Source organism: Notechis scutatus, chromosome 2 (genome assembly GCF_049901735.1).
Source record: "Notechis scutatus isolate UNSWTSFEM ecotype Mainland chromosome 2, rNotScu1.2, whole genome shotgun sequence".
Taxonomy (NCBI): domain Eukaryota; kingdom Metazoa; phylum Chordata; class Lepidosauria; order Squamata; family Elapidae; genus Notechis; species Notechis scutatus.
The window spans coordinates 167,332,143-167,350,513 of NC_142010.1; the positions used below are offsets into that span (position 1 = coordinate 167,332,143).

General features: G+C 38.2%; 1 protein-coding gene and 1 non-coding gene across 3 annotated transcripts in view; both read left to right on the plus strand.

Moving 5' to 3' along the window:
• The window catches only part of CHD4 (chromodomain helicase DNA binding protein 4), a 30,318-nt gene extending 13,864 nt beyond the window's left edge, over positions 1–16,454 (plus strand). Inside the window, exons 23-40 of one of the 2 annotated variants that reach the window (XM_026688040.2) lie at positions 109–233; positions 399–663; positions 737–909; positions 1,090–1,270; positions 1,354–1,440; positions 1,772–1,860; positions 2,012–2,145; positions 2,443–2,587; positions 2,798–2,963; positions 3,244–3,362; positions 4,131–4,257; positions 4,432–4,509; positions 4,641–4,778; positions 4,866–4,974; positions 5,726–5,858; positions 6,862–7,057; positions 15,638–15,813; positions 15,953–16,454. In XM_026688040.2, coding sequence (XP_026543825.1) covers positions 109–233; positions 399–663; positions 737–909; positions 1,090–1,270; positions 1,354–1,440; positions 1,772–1,860; positions 2,012–2,145; positions 2,443–2,587; positions 2,798–2,963; positions 3,244–3,362; positions 4,131–4,257; positions 4,432–4,509; positions 4,641–4,778; positions 4,866–4,974; positions 5,726–5,858; positions 6,862–7,057; positions 15,638–15,813; positions 15,953–15,970 — 2,459 coding nt within the window. In that variant the 3' untranslated portion in view covers positions 15,971–16,454. Of the gene's footprint in view, positions 1–108; positions 234–398; positions 664–736; positions 910–1,089; positions 1,271–1,353; positions 1,441–1,771; positions 1,861–2,011; positions 2,146–2,442; positions 2,588–2,797; positions 2,964–3,243; positions 3,363–4,130; positions 4,258–4,431; positions 4,590–4,640; positions 4,779–4,865; positions 4,975–5,725; positions 5,859–6,861; positions 7,058–15,637; positions 15,814–15,952 lie in introns of those variants that run through there. The other variant, XM_087954044.1, reaches the window with a different exon arrangement.
• LOC113425782 (small Cajal body-specific RNA 11) lies at positions 2,998–3,132 on the plus strand. Its single transcript, XR_003372622.1, has one exon.
• Positions 16,455–18,371: the final 1,917 nt, after the last annotated feature.

Consider the following 18,371-nt stretch of genomic DNA (forward strand, 5'->3'; position numbering starts at 1 on the left):
CTAGCTAATATCTCTAAAGTTAATCTGGGACTGGTTAGACAAGCTTTGAAGGTGAAATGGATATTCCAAATTATTGACAACTGATGATCTCTCATTTCTTTTTTCTAGCTCCTGGTGCCCCACAGTTTTGTTTTTTACTTTCCACTAGAGCTGGAGGCCTTGGTATTAACCTTGCCACTGCAGACACAGTAATAATATATGACTCTGACTGGAATCCACACAATGACATCCAGGTGAATTTGAGTAGTACAACAAAAACTTCCAAGATTGAACCTTGGAAAAATAATGCATTTAGGGAGAATGCTAGATGAAATGGGTAAAAACATGGTTTGTGAGAATACAGGCTGATTTAATGAATATCTGAAAGCCTATTTTCATCTCGCTTTTTTTCCTGTCAGGCTTTTAGTCGTGCTCACCGAATTGGACAAAACAAGAAAGTAATGATTTATCGCTTTGTTACACGAGCCTCTGTAGAAGAGCGAATCACACAAGTAGCCAAGAAAAAAATGATGCTAACACATCTTGTAGTAAGACCAGGATTGGGCTCCAAGACTGGTTCTATGTCTAAACAAGAATTGGATGATATCCTTAAGTTTGGTACTGAAGAGCTTTTCAAAGATGAAGCTACCGAGGGTGGTAAGAATCTGTGCAGTGTTACACAAAGTGAGTAATTTTCTTTCCGTTATTTGCTTTTATGTTTTGTTCCTTTTCAGCTACTAAATGATTCCTCTTACAGGGGATAATAAGGAAGGTGAGGACAGCAGTGTCATCCATTATGATGATAAGGCAATTGAACGACTTCTGGATAGGAATCAGGATGAGATAGAGGATGCAGAAATTCAGGGTATGAATGAATACCTGAGTTCCTTCAAAGTAGCCCAATATGTGGTGCGTGAAGAAGAAATGGGGGTAAGTGAATTGATTGGCCCTTGCTAGATGTTTCTTTTCCAAAATGGTTCTTGATAAAAAGTTCACGTTAAGTTGGCAGTTAAAAACCTCTTTACTAGGAAACCCTGAAAACAGGGAGACATGCTTCTCTTATAAACATGGATAATCCTGAGCTATTGTTACCTTCTGATGTTGTGGTAGGAGGAAGAAGAGGTTGAACGTGAGATTATCAAGCAAGAAGAATCAGTGGATCCAGACTATTGGGAAAAACTGCTTCGCCATCATTATGAGCAGCAACAGGAAGACTTGGCTAGGAATCTAGGCAAGGGCAAGCGCATTCGTAAACAAGTCAACTACAACGATGGCTCACAAGAAGATAGAGGTTTGTGATGAACAAGTGAGAGTGAATATTATGGTTTGAAGGTAGTCTTCACAGAATTTTCACAGGCTTTTTGTTTTCCCCAGACTGGCAGGATGACCAATCAGACAATCAGTCTGACTATTCTGTTGCGTCCGAGGAAGGTGATGAAGATTTTGATGAGAGGTCCGAAGGTAAATTTTGATGCAGATTCAGGCACTGCTTTCTTTCAATTTGAGACAACAGCATAATTGTTAAAATCCCAGCAACAATATAGAGGTTTGGGGGAGATTAGGAATATTCAATTTCTCAGTCCTGAAGCTCATTGGGTGATTTGCTATACTTTGGCCTAAAATATCTGTGGGTGAAAATTAAAAAGCAGGGGCAGGTGAATAAGCTGCACATTGCCTTCCTTGGAAGAAAAGCATATCTTCATACGCTTTCTGTTTTCAATAAAAATATATTATACTCTAGTCCTGTGGTTTAAATTGTGCTGTTAACTGACCTATCCTTTTGTTTTGTCAGCTGCACGGCGACCTAGTCGCAAAGGTCTAAGGAATGACAAAGACAAGCCATTGCCCCCACTCCTTGCCCGTGTGGGAGGAAACATAGAGGTAATGTATATAATTATGAGAATGTTATGAAAAAGGATGGTACTAATGTGTTCTAAGAATACTAATACAACCCTACCAGGGATGCTTGAATATACAAATATGTTACCATTACATCTAAATCTTTTTCCCTGAAATCTATTTCCTGTAACAGGTATTGGGCTTTAACGCTCGACAGCGGAAGGCCTTCCTTAATGCCATCATGCGCTACGGGATGCCACCTCAGGATGCCTTTACTACCCAGTGGCTGGTCCGAGATCTCCGTGGCAAATCAGAAAAGGAGTTCAAGTGAGTTTGTGCAATAATAGAGAAATCTCTTTTAAAAGTCCAGGAGAAGGGAAACCCAATGAATGCCAATTGTGCTTCTATGGAGATAAGGAAGAACAATATTAGAATTTGTCAAGTACTTCCTAATGAGTATACATAAGAGCCAAGTTGATGTAGGCAGAACAATGGTGCCTGTTGCTCAAGCTCTTCCATGTTAATTTCTTTGGCTATTCCAGGTGAATAATCTTGATCTAAGAGTGAGGCTGTTGCAGAGTGATTATTATTACTATAAAGGTTTCTCCCTTTTGCATTTGGCAGGGCCTATGTCTCTCTCTTCATGCGTCACTTGTGTGAACCAGGAGCAGATGGTGCAGAAACATTTGCCGATGGGGTCCCACGTGAGGGCTTGTCCCGACAACATGTTCTCACGCGAATAGGGGTCATGTCTCTGATACGCAAGAAGGTGAGCTCTAAAATGCAGTTTCCATCTATTCTACAGATTAGAAGAAAATATTTTAAAAGGCCTTCTAATCCTTCATACATATGTGATACACTGATTAGTGTATCTTTTTGCCTCTATTTACTCATTTGAGTTCAGGAACATAGATGTTGATATTCTTAGTTTGTTTTGATTTTGAAGAGAGTAATATGTTTTCTTTTTTTTCCACCTAAGGTACAAGAATTTGAACATGTGAATGGACGCTGGAGTATGCCAGAACTTGCAGAGATAGAGGAGAACAAAAAGCTCTTGCAGCCAAGTTCGCCTTCCCCCAAAACCCCAACTCCGTCTACACCAGGAGATACTCAACCTAATACTCCTGCACCTGTTCCTTCCTTAGGTGAGAGCCTTGAGTTAGTATCTTCGAGAAAAAGCAGTCCAGCTTTCAATTTGTGCTCCTCCTGCCAAAACTGTGGCAGAGAGCCTGGGGATGGACGTAAATAAAACACTCTTATCTTAGGAGGACTTCTTCAAGTGTTGAACTGTCCTCAAAGGCACAAGAGAACATCCAGATAGAATATTTATATCAGAATAAAATTCTGACGGAGAAACATCAGCTCTTATGAGAGGGGGTGGGTGGAAAACCTTCTGAAAAGTTTCTTCCTTTGTGCTGATTATAGAGGAGGGAGTGAAGGTAGAAGATGGAATCGCTATCAAGGATCAAGTGGAGCCCATAGAATCAGAGAAGGAGATCAGTCCTGCAGTTGCTGCTTCTGTTGAAAATGAAGTTCCAGTTGAGGTGAGTGTCTGCCAGAGGTTTATTTAGTATAAAAAAATATTTTTTCTCCTGATGTTCTATTGCTATTAAAAATTCTCAATTAGTCATAATCTCTTCAACTTTGAAGATGAAAAACTGCATCTTTACCTAGGATTGCACAGGTATCCTTTGCAGTTATAGCAGGACCTTATTTGATTTAGGGAGAGAACTTCTATAAGTGTCCCTGCATGCTCGGAAGTAATTTTTGGTTTTGAATCCAAAGCTTCGCAAAACTCTATTAAAATAGCAAAATACACAGGCATTCTTTATTGTATGTAATAAATTTTAAGATAACTTTCTGCTGTTACTAGACATGCTGTGAATTTTTTTAACAGGTTTTACTTTCTTACACTCTTATTGACTGCGCAAGGATGACACGCAAATTCGTGAAGCGTTCCATATTTTTTTGGAAATACGACTTCAGCAATAGAGTGGTCAATGTCTGGAATACTCTACCCGACTCTGTAGTTTCTTCCCCAAACCCCAAAAACTTTAACCTTAGACTGTCTACTATTGACCTCACCCCTTTCCTAAGAGGCCTGTAGGGGGCGTGCATAAGCGCACCAACGTGCCTACCGTCCCTGTCCTATTGTTTCTCTTATTCTTTTATTTTTCTTATATGTACCCATTTCATGTATTCACAACTATGTATACATTTATACTTATTATCTTGTAAACAATAGGCAAATCAAATAAATAAATAAAAATAAATAAATAAATAAATATTCTGCTTACTCTTCTCCCATATAGCAGGCCCCGGCTTCAACAGAGACCAACTCACAAGAGGTAAAATCCCCTATAAATACTGTAGAAGCTGAAGAGAAGAAACCAGATGACCTGGAAGTGAAAGAGGAGCCTATGGAAACAGAAAGTAAAGGTATGGCTCTAGTGGCTATGTGTCATATTCCACAGGTGAATGAAAGTGTAGAGCATGGGAGCTCTTGGTGTAAATGGAAGCTCCTAAAGCTAACAGGGTTAACCTGGATTGAGACTGTACAGTTTTGTGAGAAGCACCCAAGACACCCATTTATACAAATGTTTTCCTCCATAGCTGATACAGAGAAAGTGGAAGAAAAGACACCTGCGGAGCCACCTGCTGAACCTCCCACAATTAATCTTGAGGAGAAAGGCAAGAGTGATATTTATTGTACATTTAATCCACACAATAAAATAAGTTTTCTAGGCAGAGGCTAGGGTATGTTTGGAATATTAAGATGGACTCATTGGTAATTGTGGTCTAATTATTTGTTCTCTTTTCAGAAGAGAAAAAGGAAGATGAGAAGAAAGATATAGTGATGCTGCAAAATGGGGAAACACTTAAAGATCCTGCTGACGATCGGCATAAGAAAGCCATAAAACAACGGTTCATGTTCAACATTGCAGATGGCGGCTTCACTGGTATTAACTGACAATGAGGATATATGTTTTCTGGGAGCTTTTTTCTACTCAATTGTAAACATTTTGTCTTTTTTACTTGCTTTGCAGAGTTACATTCTTTGTGGCAAAACGAAGAGCGAGCAGCTACAGTTACCAAGAAGACATATGAGATCTGGCACCGGCGCCATGACTACTGGCTCTTGGCAGGAATTATAAAGTATCCTTCCTCTACGTCTATGGAGATTCTCAGTCATCCAGGTCATGGTTGTCCCAAAGGTGCTTTTTCAAGAGGCAACTGGACTTTCTGGTTTTTCTTTGAAGTTTCTTGGATGAGAATCGAAACATCTTCAAAGAAAAGAAAAACCAGAAAGTCCAGTTGCCTCTTGAAAAAGCAGCTTTAGGATATCCTTCCTCTAAGAGCCATGATAGATTGATTGACAATTTGACTTAGCTAAGGCAAAACAGTATGATTCTTGGGTTTAAAACAAGTCTGGTATTTGCATTCATATCTCTTAACAAGAATAGATTCTGCACACTGCAGTCTAAACATTTATATTATATTCAGATGCTTTCTTTAATAATAAAAATGCTTGTTCGCTTCTAGTGGGTTTTCAGATTTCCTGCTTTACTTCATTTTACATTTACTGTTCTCCCCAACTTTTAGAACTTTACTTTGCTCTGTGGCCCAGCATATCCTATTACTTATTAGGATCAAATAGATCTCCGTTTGCAAGCAGGGTCAGCTCTACCAAATTTTTCATCAGTGGCTTGGCGGATGAAGTAGTAAGAAGAAGAAACCTGACAGTGTCCAAAGAAAGGATTTTACCTCCCTGTGAATAAATTGGAATCCTACTATAATCCCTAAATTGAGCTTAAATCTCACTATTCACTAACTCAAATAAACTGTAATTATTACTGATTTGCTGCATTTTCCCGGTTATTTTTTTCCTGAGCTTCTCCAATTACAGTCATGGTTATGCTCGATGGCAAGATATCCAGAATGATTCCCGTTACGCCATCCTCAATGAGCCTTTCAAGGGCGAAATGAACAGGGGTAATTTTCTAGAAATAAAGAATAAATTCTTGGCCAGGAGGTTTAAGGTGAGCATTCCTTCTTAGGATACAGTTTCTTTGTAAATGTGGCAAATGAATAGGTTAGATTTTTCTTCAAAAACAATTCAGCTTTTTTCTTTTTTAAATTTCTTTGATGGGGGGATTAAGAACAGGAGAGATGGGTGGATGAGTTGAAAGTATTGTTCTCTTTTTTGTTTGAAGGGTAAGGGTGGGCTTTAAAGGCAAAAATAATGCCTCGTGACTTGATTTAAGGCACCCTTTTTGCCCCTTAAAAGTTGCTATATAAAATCTGTGGGAAATTTCTCTGATTTTACGTGCAGTTAAGTCAGGTTTTTTTTTTTATATATATAAAAAGAAGAATGTCTCAGGGTATGAGGGTATTGTTGACCATATGATGAAGCCTAATTCAGCACATAAAGAACTTTGTGATTTTTAAGCAATACTCTTAAAATATTCTGCAAGTTGTATTTGTCATAGAAATGATTCTTTTGTAACATTTTGACTTAGTATTAATAGTTGAATTGTACACCTGTATTTATTATTTTTATTTTAGTGGTTAGGTTTAAGATCCTGATCCGAGTCACTTTGAGGCAGCAGGACAAAGAATTAGTTGTGCATTTGTGCCATATGGCCTTGCAATTAAAATTTTGTGATAACTTGTTAGAGAATAGCAATAGCACTTAGACTTATATACTGCTTCACAGTGCTTTGCCCCCTCCCCCCAAGCGGTTTTACAGAGTCAGCATATTGCCCCCAACAGTCTGGGTCCTCATTTTACCCATCTTGGAAGGATGGAAGGCTGAGTCAACCTTGAGCCTGGTGAACTACCAAATTGCAGGCAACCGGTAGTCAGCAGAAGTGGCCTGCAGTACTGAACACTAACCACTGCGCTATGGAGGTTCACTGAGAATTATGAATGTTTGCTTAGAACAACAGTATATAGGTCTTACAAGACATTATAAACTGAATGTAACATACAGGAAATATGGCTCTTGTACCTAAAACTGAGGACCAACATTGCTTTTCATAGCTACTGGAACAAGCCCTAGTGATTGAAGAGCAATTACGGAGAGCTGCATATCTAAACATGTCAGAAGATCCATCTCATCCCTCTATGGCTCTTAATACCCGTTTTGCTGAAGTGGAGTGCCTAGCTGAGAGCCATCAGCATCTATCCAAGGAATCTATGGCTGGGAATAAGCCAGCCAATGCAGTGCTTCACAAAGGTGAGGACTGGGGAGACATTATTTAATGAGAATAGGGGTTGAATTGCATGCCAGTCTATACTCTTCCCCCACCCCACCCCTTGCTCCCTTGACCCACATTGTTCCATGCACCACTAAATATATCATTTTCTTTTTCTTAAGGGAAGGAGGGCAGCTAGTACTTGGGGAAAGCTCCTGTTTCAGTTCAGGAAAACAAAATCAATTTTAAAATGAGTAGGAAAGTTCCCCAAACAACTGGTGATTTTACAAATACAAAACAATATAAAAATTTGTTCCAGAAAATAGAGCAGAAGATGAGATGGATTCCAGGTTAGCTTTTGTGCAAAATTACCCTAGTATTTATCTCTATAGAGGAGCATTTTCTCTCCAGTAGATATGGCCCAAGAGTTTCTTTCCTGCATAGGTTAATTTTCTCAATATTTTAAATTTGTTGACATTTCTAATTAGGAAATAGTTGCCATAAAGGAAGTCCTACATTTCCAAGAAGGTTTTTAGTGCTCAGTTTAGGATCATTAATTGGTCTTTTTTTAAAAAAAAACAGACCCAGACGCTAATGGGTATAGTCTTACAATGGATATAGAAATTCTACATATCCTGTTAAAATGCTAGGTTTTTGAGATAAAAAAAATTAGAATCACTTCATAATTTTTCCTCCTTTAATATAACATATAAGCTGTACAATTCAATTTAAAAAGAAGCTGAAATCTTTTTTGGGGGGAATAATAAAAACTTAACAATAAAGTGGTTGCATAAAGATGCACACTCTTAAACTAATACTTTGTTGAAACATCTTTTGATTTTATGACAGCATCCAGGTTTTTGGGGTAGCAGCCTATCAGCATGGCACATCTTGCCGTGGGAATCTTTGCTGATTCTTCCTCACAAAAGTGCTCCAAGTTTGTTAGATTGCAAGCTCTTTAGGTCACCCCACAGATTTTCAGTTGCATTCAGCTCGGGCTCTGGGCCATTCCAAAACTTTGCTCTTTTAGTGAAGCCAATATTTTGTTGATTTGGCAATTCAATATTTTAGCAGAGGTCTGAAGATTTTGTGCTAAAATTAGCTGATATTTGGAACAGTTCATAATTTTCTCCACCTTGACTAAAGCCTCAGTTCTAGTTGAAGCCTCCATCATGCTTCACTGTGAGTATGGTGTATTTCGATTATGTGCAGTATTTTTTTTTTGCACCAAAATTATTTTTGGAATTAATGGCCCAAAAGTTCAACTTTGGTCTCATCAAACTATAAGACACTTTCTCACATGAATTTGTCAGATATGATGTAAGGTTTTGCAAAATATTTCCGGGCTTAGATTTTTATTTTTGTAAGAAAAGGTTTCCATCTTGCCACCCTTCCGCACAGCCCAGACGTACAAAGAATACAGGAGATTGTTGTCACATGTAGCACACAACTAGTACTCCACAATAATTCCTGCAGCTCCTTTAATGTTGCTGTGGCTTCTTGGCAGCCTCTTGGGCCAGTTTTCTTATTTTTTCATCAATTTTGGAGGGACATCCAGTTTTTAGTAATGTCGCTGTTGTGCCATATTTTCTCCTTGTTGATGACTGTCTTCACTGTGTTCCATGGTATATTCAATGCCTTGGAAATTTGTTTAAACCCTTCTTCTGACTGATAATTTTCAACAGTGAGATCCCTTTTATGCCATGTAAGCTCTTTGCAGACCATGGCTTTTGCTGTAAGAGGCAACTGAGTACATGTCAAACAATCCTATTACTATGCTGAATTTTATGTGGGATTGATCAGAGTCACTTTAATTGATGGGACATTTGTACTGATTACTATTTAATATCAGTTTGAATGAGATTGGTTAATTTTGAACACAACCATATCCCTGTGATTGGTTAATTCTGAACACAGTCACAATCCTACTTTATAAGAGGGTGTGAAAACTTATGCAGCCACATTATTCTAGTTCTTGTTATTTACCCCGCTAAAAGATTTCAGTTTGCTTAAATTTTACAGCTTATATGTTATATTAAAGGTTGAAAAAAAATCTGAAGTGATTTATCTTGGTCTGATTTTTTTTATATCTCAAAAATCTGGCATTTTAACAGGGGTGTGTAGACTTTTTATATCCACTTTAAGTGTTCACACCCTCTTATAAGTAGGGATATGGTTATGTTCAAAATTGACCAATTATATTCAAATTGATGTTAAATAAATGCCATTAATTAACTCTGACCAGTCCCATATAAAATTCAGTTCTAGTAGGGATTTTCTGACATTTATTAGTTGCCTCTTACAGCAAAACCCATGGTCTGCAAAGAGCTTACAAAACATCAAAGGGATCTCATTGTTGGAAGGTATCAGTCAGGAGAAGGGTACAAAAAAATTTCCAAGACACTGGATATACCATGGAACACAGTGAAGACAGTCATCAACAAGTGGAGAAAATATGGCACAACAATGACATTACCAAGAACTGGATGTCCCTCCAAAATAGATGAAAAAACAAGAAGAAAACTGGTCCGAGAGGCTGCCAAGAGGCCTACAGCAACATTAAAGGAGCTGCAGGAATTTCTGGCAAGAACTGGTTGTGTATTACATGTGACAACAATCTCCCGTATTCTTCATATGTCTGGGCTGTGGGATAACATGGTGGAACAGAAGCATTTTCTTAGAAGGAAAAACATCTAAGTCCAGTTACATTTTGCAAAAACATACATCATGTCTCTCAAATGCATGTGGGAAAATGTGTTATGGTCTGTTGAGGCCAAAGTGGAACTCTTTGGCCATAATTCCAAAAAGTGTGTTTGGCAAAACAACGATACTATGTGTCACCAAAAGTACATCATACACACAGTGAAGCATTATGCTCTGGGGCTTCTTTTCTTCAGTTGGAACAGGGGCTTTAGTGAAGGTGATGGAAATTATGAATAGCTCCAAACATCAGTCAATTTTGGCCCAAAACCTTCAGGCCTTCTTCTAAAGTGCTGAAGAGTCATTTCACCTTTCAACATTACAACAACCCAAAATACCTCCATTTACCAAAAGAAGATCCAAGGTTTGGAATGGCACAATCAGAGCCCAGGACTGAATTCAATTAAAAAACTAGGAGGTGACCTGAAGAGGGATGTACACAGGAGATGCCCTCACAATCTGACAGACTTGGAGCACTTTTGCAAGGAAGAGTAGGCAGAGAGTCCCAAGGCAAGATGTGCCATGCTGATAGGGTCCTGCCCCAAAAGACTGAATGCTGTCATAAAATCAAAAGATCCTTCAACAAAGTATTAATTTAAAGTGTTAGTTTACAACTACATTATTGTAAGTTTTTATTGTTATTTCTCCCCCCCACCCAAAAAAAAAAAGATTTCAGTTTGTTTTTAAGTTGAACTGTACAGTTTATATGTTATATTAAAGGTGGAAAAAATTACAACATGGTTTATCTTGGTCTGATTTTTTTTGGTATCTCCAAAAAAGATACCATTTTAACCATTGGCATTTTAACAAGAGGGTATAGACTTTCGATATCTATTGTACTTCTTTTGTAGTAGATTCAAGACAACTTGAATATTTCCTTTTCAAATGGCCACAAGAAGGGCATCCTTGAAATTCTAATGGTGTGCTGCCCAGAATCATTTGGTGAGAGGGCAGCTACATAACTAAGTAAATAAAAATTGGAAGTTCTTTCCATAGGAGTGAAAATGCTTATTTTCCCCATAATATTACATCAGCAGAAATCAGGGAAGAACCTTCTCAAATTTTCATTCTCCATTCATCCTTCTCTTCTTCCTCTTATAAGTACAGGCAAAAAGTAAGTTTAGAGCATGAGAGTGTTGATTTTTTTAATAGATGCTATAGAATAGATCATACTATTATCTCTACTTTAAAATAAAAGCACGGGTTGGTATACAAGGCCCTGTGCAGATTGTAAAGAAAGGAATAACTCCTGCAAGTTATTGAAGACATGTTTAAGATTGGACTGTCCCAAAAGACAAGAGCTCTGCGATAACCATTACCTCAAAAATAACGCTCTTGTGAATGCTTTCTTATACTCTTAATACAACACACAATTTTAAGGCTAACCTATTCTGAAAATTATACTTCCAAGCTACACATTACACACCTTTGGCACAGTCTGCTCTATAGTGATTCAGAAAGGGGAAAAAAGCATCCTGGTCTGAATGGCTATCTGATGAAAATAGAGAAACACACAACATAGAGTTACTCAAGTACAAGCAATTCTAAATTATAAACAATGTTTCTTTACTGGATTACAGATTCTTCAGGAACCTTCAGAAGTATGTAATAAATGATAAAATGTACCACCTGTACTCAAAAAAATGTTTTTTCCAAACGTTGCTGCTTTTCTTTCTTAACAAGGATAGCAAACCTATTCAGCATCAGAAATGGACTTAAAGAGATCCAGCTCTGATGGCTATGTAGTATACTGGAAGTTTGTGAACCCTTTCGAATTTTCAAAATGTCTGCATAAATATAATGTAATTTGTTCTTTACACTTCTAAAATTAGATAAAGAGAAGCCAATTAAACTTGATGAAAATAATCCAAAGTTACATACTTGTGTGGGGAAAAATAGGTGAACCTTTAGGAATATTACTTCATTTGAAGGGAAAATTAGGGTCAGGTGTCTCAGTCAATGGAATGATAATCAGGTATGAATATAGGCCTGCCTTATTTAAAGAACAGAATTCTGAATTCACTGTCAAAGTTTGATCTTCCAACACAGTTATGTGGAGGTGTGGCATGGGCTGAACAATTTATGAAGATCTTCAAAAAGCACCAGTCTGGAAAAGGTTACAAAACTATTTCCAAAGCACGTGGACTCCACAAATCCACTGACAGGCAGATCATGTGCACTTTGAGGCAATTAAACACAGTTGTTGCCCTCCCCAGGAGTGATCAACCAACCAAGGGCACACCAAGAGCAAGGCATGCAGTACTCCAGGAGGTCTCAAAGAAGTTCAAGGTAACGTCTAAGGAACTAAAGACCTCTTGCATTGCTAAATATTAGTGTTCAAGAGACTTACCATCAGGAGAACTGTGAATAACAAGGATACACATGGCAAACATACAAGGAGAAAGCCACTTAATCTCCCAGATGACATTGCTGCCTGTCTATAGCTTGCAGCATAAATAAATCAAGGCATTGGAAGAATGTTCTGTGGATAGATGAAATCAAAGTAGAAATGTTGGGGCTTGGATGAAAATAGTTATGTTTGGCAAAAGGCCAGCACTGCATTCCAGTATAAACTTATCCCATCTATGAAATTTGGTGGTAGCCGTATCAAGGTTTGGCCCTGCTTTGCTGCTTCTGGATCAGGACAGCTTGCCATCATTGATGGAACTATAAATTATGAATTGAACCAGTAAATTCTACAGAAAAAACATCAAGTGTTTTTGCCTGTGAACTGAAGCTCGAGAGAAAATGGGTCCTGTAGCAAGACGACAACCCAAAGCACACAAGTCATATGACCAAATAATTGTTAAAGCAGAAGAAAGTTAATGTTTTGGAATGGCCAAATCAAAGTCCTGACCTTCATTCTACAAAAATGTTATGGAAGGATCTGAAGCGGGCAGTTCACATGAAGAAGTCCACCAACATACCTAAGTTGAAACTGTTCTATAAGGAGGAATGAATTAAATTTCTTCCATGCTGATGTGCAGAATTGATCAATAGTTATCAAATTTAGTTGCAACTGTTGCTGCCCAATGGGGGCACACAAGTTACCAAACACAAAGGTTCACATACTTTTGTCACACCAATATTTAACTTTGGATCATTTTCTTCAATAAATAAATGAACAAGTATGCTTTTGACATTTGTTTAATTGGTTTCTCTTTATCTAGTTTTAGGACTTGTGTGGAGAACAGGTTACATTTTAGGTCATATTTGTGCAGAAATATGAAAATTCAAAAGACTTCATAAACTTTGTAGCTTATTGTGTCTTTTCCAAGCTTCAAGATTCTGCTAATTAAACAAATACTGAAACAAATAAAAAATAAAGGATCACTCTTCAGAAGTTAGGTCACAGACCTTTCCACAATGCTAAACTACACACTTGTCTTCATTCTGAAAAGAAACAAAACACTAGATAGAAAGAAATCTGCATTATTTTTTTTCCTTGGTGAATGCTTTCTGAACTTGTTTTCTTGCAGACATTTCATTACTCAAATTATTAACATCATCAGTGCTGGAAGGGACAGGAGTTTGCTCTCATTTCATACACTTGCCCTGTCAATGTTTGCGAAAGTGGTCGGTGGTTTTTTGGTTGGGCTGTTTGCTGTTAGTTTATTTGACAGTTCCTTGATGGAGATATTGTTTGCTTCTTGATTGTTAGTCTAATATTAATCTTGGTGTTAATTTCTGTTCATGTGGGTGTTGATTACTGGTGAGGAGGTGTTTTGGTCTTTTTGTTCCCTTTTTAGTTTGTTGGTTGTCTTTTTTGGTATGTAGATGTTGTTTATGTGTATGTGTCTGTTGATGGCTTATTTGTCAGAATTCCAGGTATTCCAGCGTTCTTCTTTCACAGTTCCTAAATAAATAGGAAAACCTTCCTATTTATGAATATAAATTGCTGTATTCTTTCACATTTATAAACCAGTATTACCAATATCTCTCCAGACCCCTCATCAATGTTCATTTTTTTCCTCTTTTGGGAGCAGGGATACTCTGCTTATTGGTTCAGCTGAGTGATAATAGCCAAAGATGTTATTGCTATTTCTAATTACCTGCTTGAGCCATCTGTTTTTTCCCTCAACCTAGGGTTTAACATACCTATTAATCAGGTTTTCCCGCCAATAGACAAACAGCTGGAAGCATACTAGTAACATATCTTTATCTGTTCCTGTGATCAGCGAAGCTTCTGAGCATAATTCCACATATCTTTGTTCCATAAGAAAAGTGGTATTACAAGACTTCTTGGCTAAGTGCTTTATCTGAATTGTAAGATGTGGATTTAGTAATCACAGTGCAAGATGAGTAAAACAAGTGCTAGTTTCAGTGGTTCAGGGAACTTCATATATGATAAGGATCAGAAACAATACATCTTATAGGATTTAGATATGTTTGGCCCAGTTGAGCCTTAGATCAAATACATTATTATACTGTAGCCATAAGTATCCTGATAGAAGCCTACTAAACTGCATTGGAAGCTCTTGCTTGAATGGTTGGAACATCAGAATAACACCTAATTCTTTCAAGTAGATATTTTTGACTTACGTCATTGAAACCATGGATCTTTGCCATGGTAATACCATAGACTTCACCACAGTTCTTGCCGCCTCTTTTACCAAAAATATTCCTTAGATTAATTGAATATACAGAAAAAAAATAAGCAATATACACAAAAAGTCATTTTGTTCTTTCCATTGCTTTTATTTCAAAAAGGTGGATATAATCTGTAATAATTTAGATTAGGAGAAGAAGCCATAGTGCTTAAATGTATATTTCTATTGGCAACTAATTTCTTCCAAGATCAAATATCAAAAGATCAGCAACTAGCTATTTGAAAAACAGGATAGGAGATAATAAGTTCTCGTGGATTTTTTTTAAGAAAGCCATTTCAATGTTTTTTGAACATTTAGGTGACACAAAGTCTTCATTGTCTAATAATGGCTGATTATTTTTAAAAATTGCTGCTGCTGGGACTGTCCTATTCTTCTCTCATCTATTCAGATAATTTAGCTTCTTTAACCTGTTTACCTTGTGACCCTTTTCCTGCTCATTCCTCTGCCCTGTCTGAATTTGAATTCAGAGCTTTAGTTAAGTTTCCATCTCTAAAAAGGATCCCGCTTTGAAAGTTTGGTATTCAAAAGTTATTTCTAATATTTATTTCGTTGCCGTGTCCATTTTTATTCCTTTATTATCTGTAGAAGGACAAAATACTCATTAACTCATTCTGAGATTAACCGTGTGTTGTGGTTTGCTGACCCGTTTTCATGGGTATAAACATATTTGATTACATGGCAGCTTGACAGTAAAATTGAAAAAAGCAGTTTTCAAGCAACTATTCACAGGGAAATTACATGCAGCTTTCTTAAATCACATTACCCCCTCCCCAAGCTCCCTTGGCATTAGGGCACGGCTACCATAACGTTCTGTGTGCTCAGTTTACTTGAATTGTACACATTTGGCTAACGCAACTATTGGCTATAAAAGCCTTTGGAAATGCCTACCTGCTCCCAGTATGCATCACTTTTTAACAGTCTAGCGCTAGCTGCCCTCTACCTTCCACTTCTCCTTTGTTGAGGGAGATTCTGAACTTAGTGAATTTTTATTCTAAAGAAAGGAGGGCAGTTGTGGCAAGATGTGTACAGTATAGTAATGTTGCATCTCATGGCAAGGATATTTTTATTTAGGTCACGCCAGCCAGCTCTATTATGTTCTCTACAGCCATTGCTTATAACTATGGTTTAGAACTTTAGACATTGTTGTACTGTTAGCATTTGTGTTTAGGAAGTCAGGTGAATGTGCCCTCCTCCAATTCAGATTGGTAGTTGCTTTTCTGATCCTGGAGGAGATTTTTCCCAAAATGAACTGCCTTCCTTTCCTTAAGGAAAATACATTTACAGAGGGTCCAAAATTTCTTTTTTTTCCAGTACTGAAGCAGCTGGAGGAGTTGTTGAGCGACATGAAGGCCGATGTGACGCGGCTACCTGCCACAATTGCCCGCATTCCTCCAGTGGCTGTGCGTCTCCAGATGTCGGAGCGCAACATCCTCAGCCGCTTGGCAAATCGTAGCAGTGAACCTCCTCCTCCACCACCAAACCAGCAGGTAAGCATCAAGCCCTGCCATTTCCACCCTATCCTGGAGGGAGGGGGCCCACGGTGACTGCCTAAGATTGGGGAATGAGCTTTGCATAGAGTATACTGCACTAAATGTTTCTCTCTTTCCCCCCCCCCTTTAAACTTAGGTGGCTCAGCAGCAGTGAAATACCCGACTGGTGCCATCAATCCAGTGATTCAGCTAAAGTGACACGTATACCCTTGTTTCAGTTCTGGCCCCATCCCCAACCCCTCCGTCTGGCACTCCTAATCAGATGATGTTCTCTCAGATGGAGGATATGACTGGAGAAAGGAGGAACTGCAATCTTCCATAAGCTGCCAGTTGCACTTAGATTGCACTTGGGTAAAAAGGAACATTGGATGGACTCTGTATATAGTGACTGGAGGCTGCAGCGTCACATCTGTTACACAGACCTGGCTGCAATGCTCATCACCTTGGCCCACTCTTCCTTGATTTTAATTTTATTTTCAGTTTGTTTACCAAGATGAGTGCAAGCAAACGTCAGGACAGACACAGCTACCTCCATCAAGATCCTTTTAATACAAAAACTGACTGGACTTGTCCTCTGAAACAGCTGGAAAAAAGACAAATCTTGATAAAGTTAAAAATAAAGGTTTCCTTGTATTTTATTTGCTTTGGGCAAAATATATGGGGGATGTAACAGCTTCTTTATTAAAAGTTTAATGTGGCTTGTGATCTGATAGAAAAGTGTACATGTGCAAACAATACGCACACTTCCAGTTTAGCCCAAAATAGGGAGATTCCAGGCTGTCCTAGATAATTTTTCCAGTTGATAACTTTAAAAGGCTTTGTAAGAGAGAATAAAATGTGCTGCAATGTGCAATTACAGGCAGCACCTACATGACAGTGTCACATTTTGTCTGAATTTATCTAAACTATAGGCTCAATACACTTTAAATCTGTTCCTTTTATATCACAAATCATGGTTTTGTATCTTGGAATGTCACACAGTGCACACAAGCAACTTAAAAGCTCATTCAGGCAATTTGTGGATCCGTGAATTGGGTTACTGACTATAATGGCTGGATTTGTTACTTTATTGCTTAGCACAATGCGTGAACCCAGCCATTGTTACTCTACCCAACAACCTTACATGGGATAGTAAAAAGATTGCAATTAAAAGATAGCGTGGAGCTTTTCTGAGTAAACCCTTGCCAAGCTTCTGTATTGAAAAATGCTTTATTTTCAGAGTGATATTCAGCAAGCCAGAAAAATATGGTTGATTTACATTGGGACACGATGCTGACACTTGTTTCTTTCAAAAGCAGCATCTTGCATAAGCAATTGTCATGGGCTCTTGATGTTTTAATCTAAGAATTTTTCTAGAAGACATGCAAATTCATGCATCAATTTGCTTTTTGATAGGGGCTACATGATAGTTCTCTGCAAGTATTTTTTCTACATAGAAATTGTAGGTAGATGAGCAGCAAGCATCTTTTAGTTATGTCCAATTGACATCAAAAGCTACATGATCGGATTTCATTAGTGCTTCCATAGGCTACCACCAGGAAATATACCTGTAAGTATATTTGGGGTAGTTGCATTGAACGGTAGCATTTTAAAGCACTAACAGACATTAATTATGACTGTACCAAATACATAAAATTGCCTTGAGTCTCCAGATACCTGAATTGCAACAGTGTCTTTTGTAGATGCAGCAATGAAAAAAAAATAGCACAATCCATTTAATTACTTATGCCAGTGTTTCTCAACTTTAGCATAACTAATTCCGGGAGTTGAAAATGCAGGCATCTTAAAAGTTGCCATGATTGGTAAACACTTAAAGAGTCGTGGCACACTTCTAATCCTGGGTGCGGGTCTGTTTTGTGTCTCAGCACACTTCTTTTGAGAAATCATTTTCCAAGTCCAGTTGGCAGGTAAAAGACCCAAGAAAGGATACCTAATACACATTGCGCCTTTTAATGGAGAAACATTTCATTTCCAATATGAAAACCCTTCGGATTGTAAAAGCACTCCTGGGAATAAGCGTGTCTTTGGCTTTTCATCTGAAAAGAAAAGGGGAAACTTAACTGCAAGCTACTAAAGTTCGCCGTCTAAGAGAATTGGCAGAATTACGTGGAAGTCAAGAGGCTGCAGGAAGATTCGGCGTCTTTTCCTGGGGGGGGGGGGGGCGTGGACCCCTGTTGGAAATAACATTCACATTCTGGAGGTAGCTGTGATGGAGCAGAGAAGCTCCTCCCCCAAACTGGGAGGGTAGCATCGAAAGTTAGCAGCTTTTTTTGGGAATTGGTTTCGCCAAAAGAAAAATCAGTTTTCCTCATGAAAATAGACCAGGGGTCTCCAACCTTGGCAACTTTAAGACTTTTGGACTTCAACTCCCAGAATTCTATGCTGGCTGGAGAATTCTGGGAGTTGAAGTCCACAAGTCTGAAAGTTGCCAAGTTTGGAGACCTCTGCACCAAGGTATTCGCACTCACAATCTATGAATCCAAAGAAGGCGGCTACTTAACTAACCAATCACAAGGCCGTAGAAGTAAGCGGAGGTGTGGAAGAAAGGAACGGCC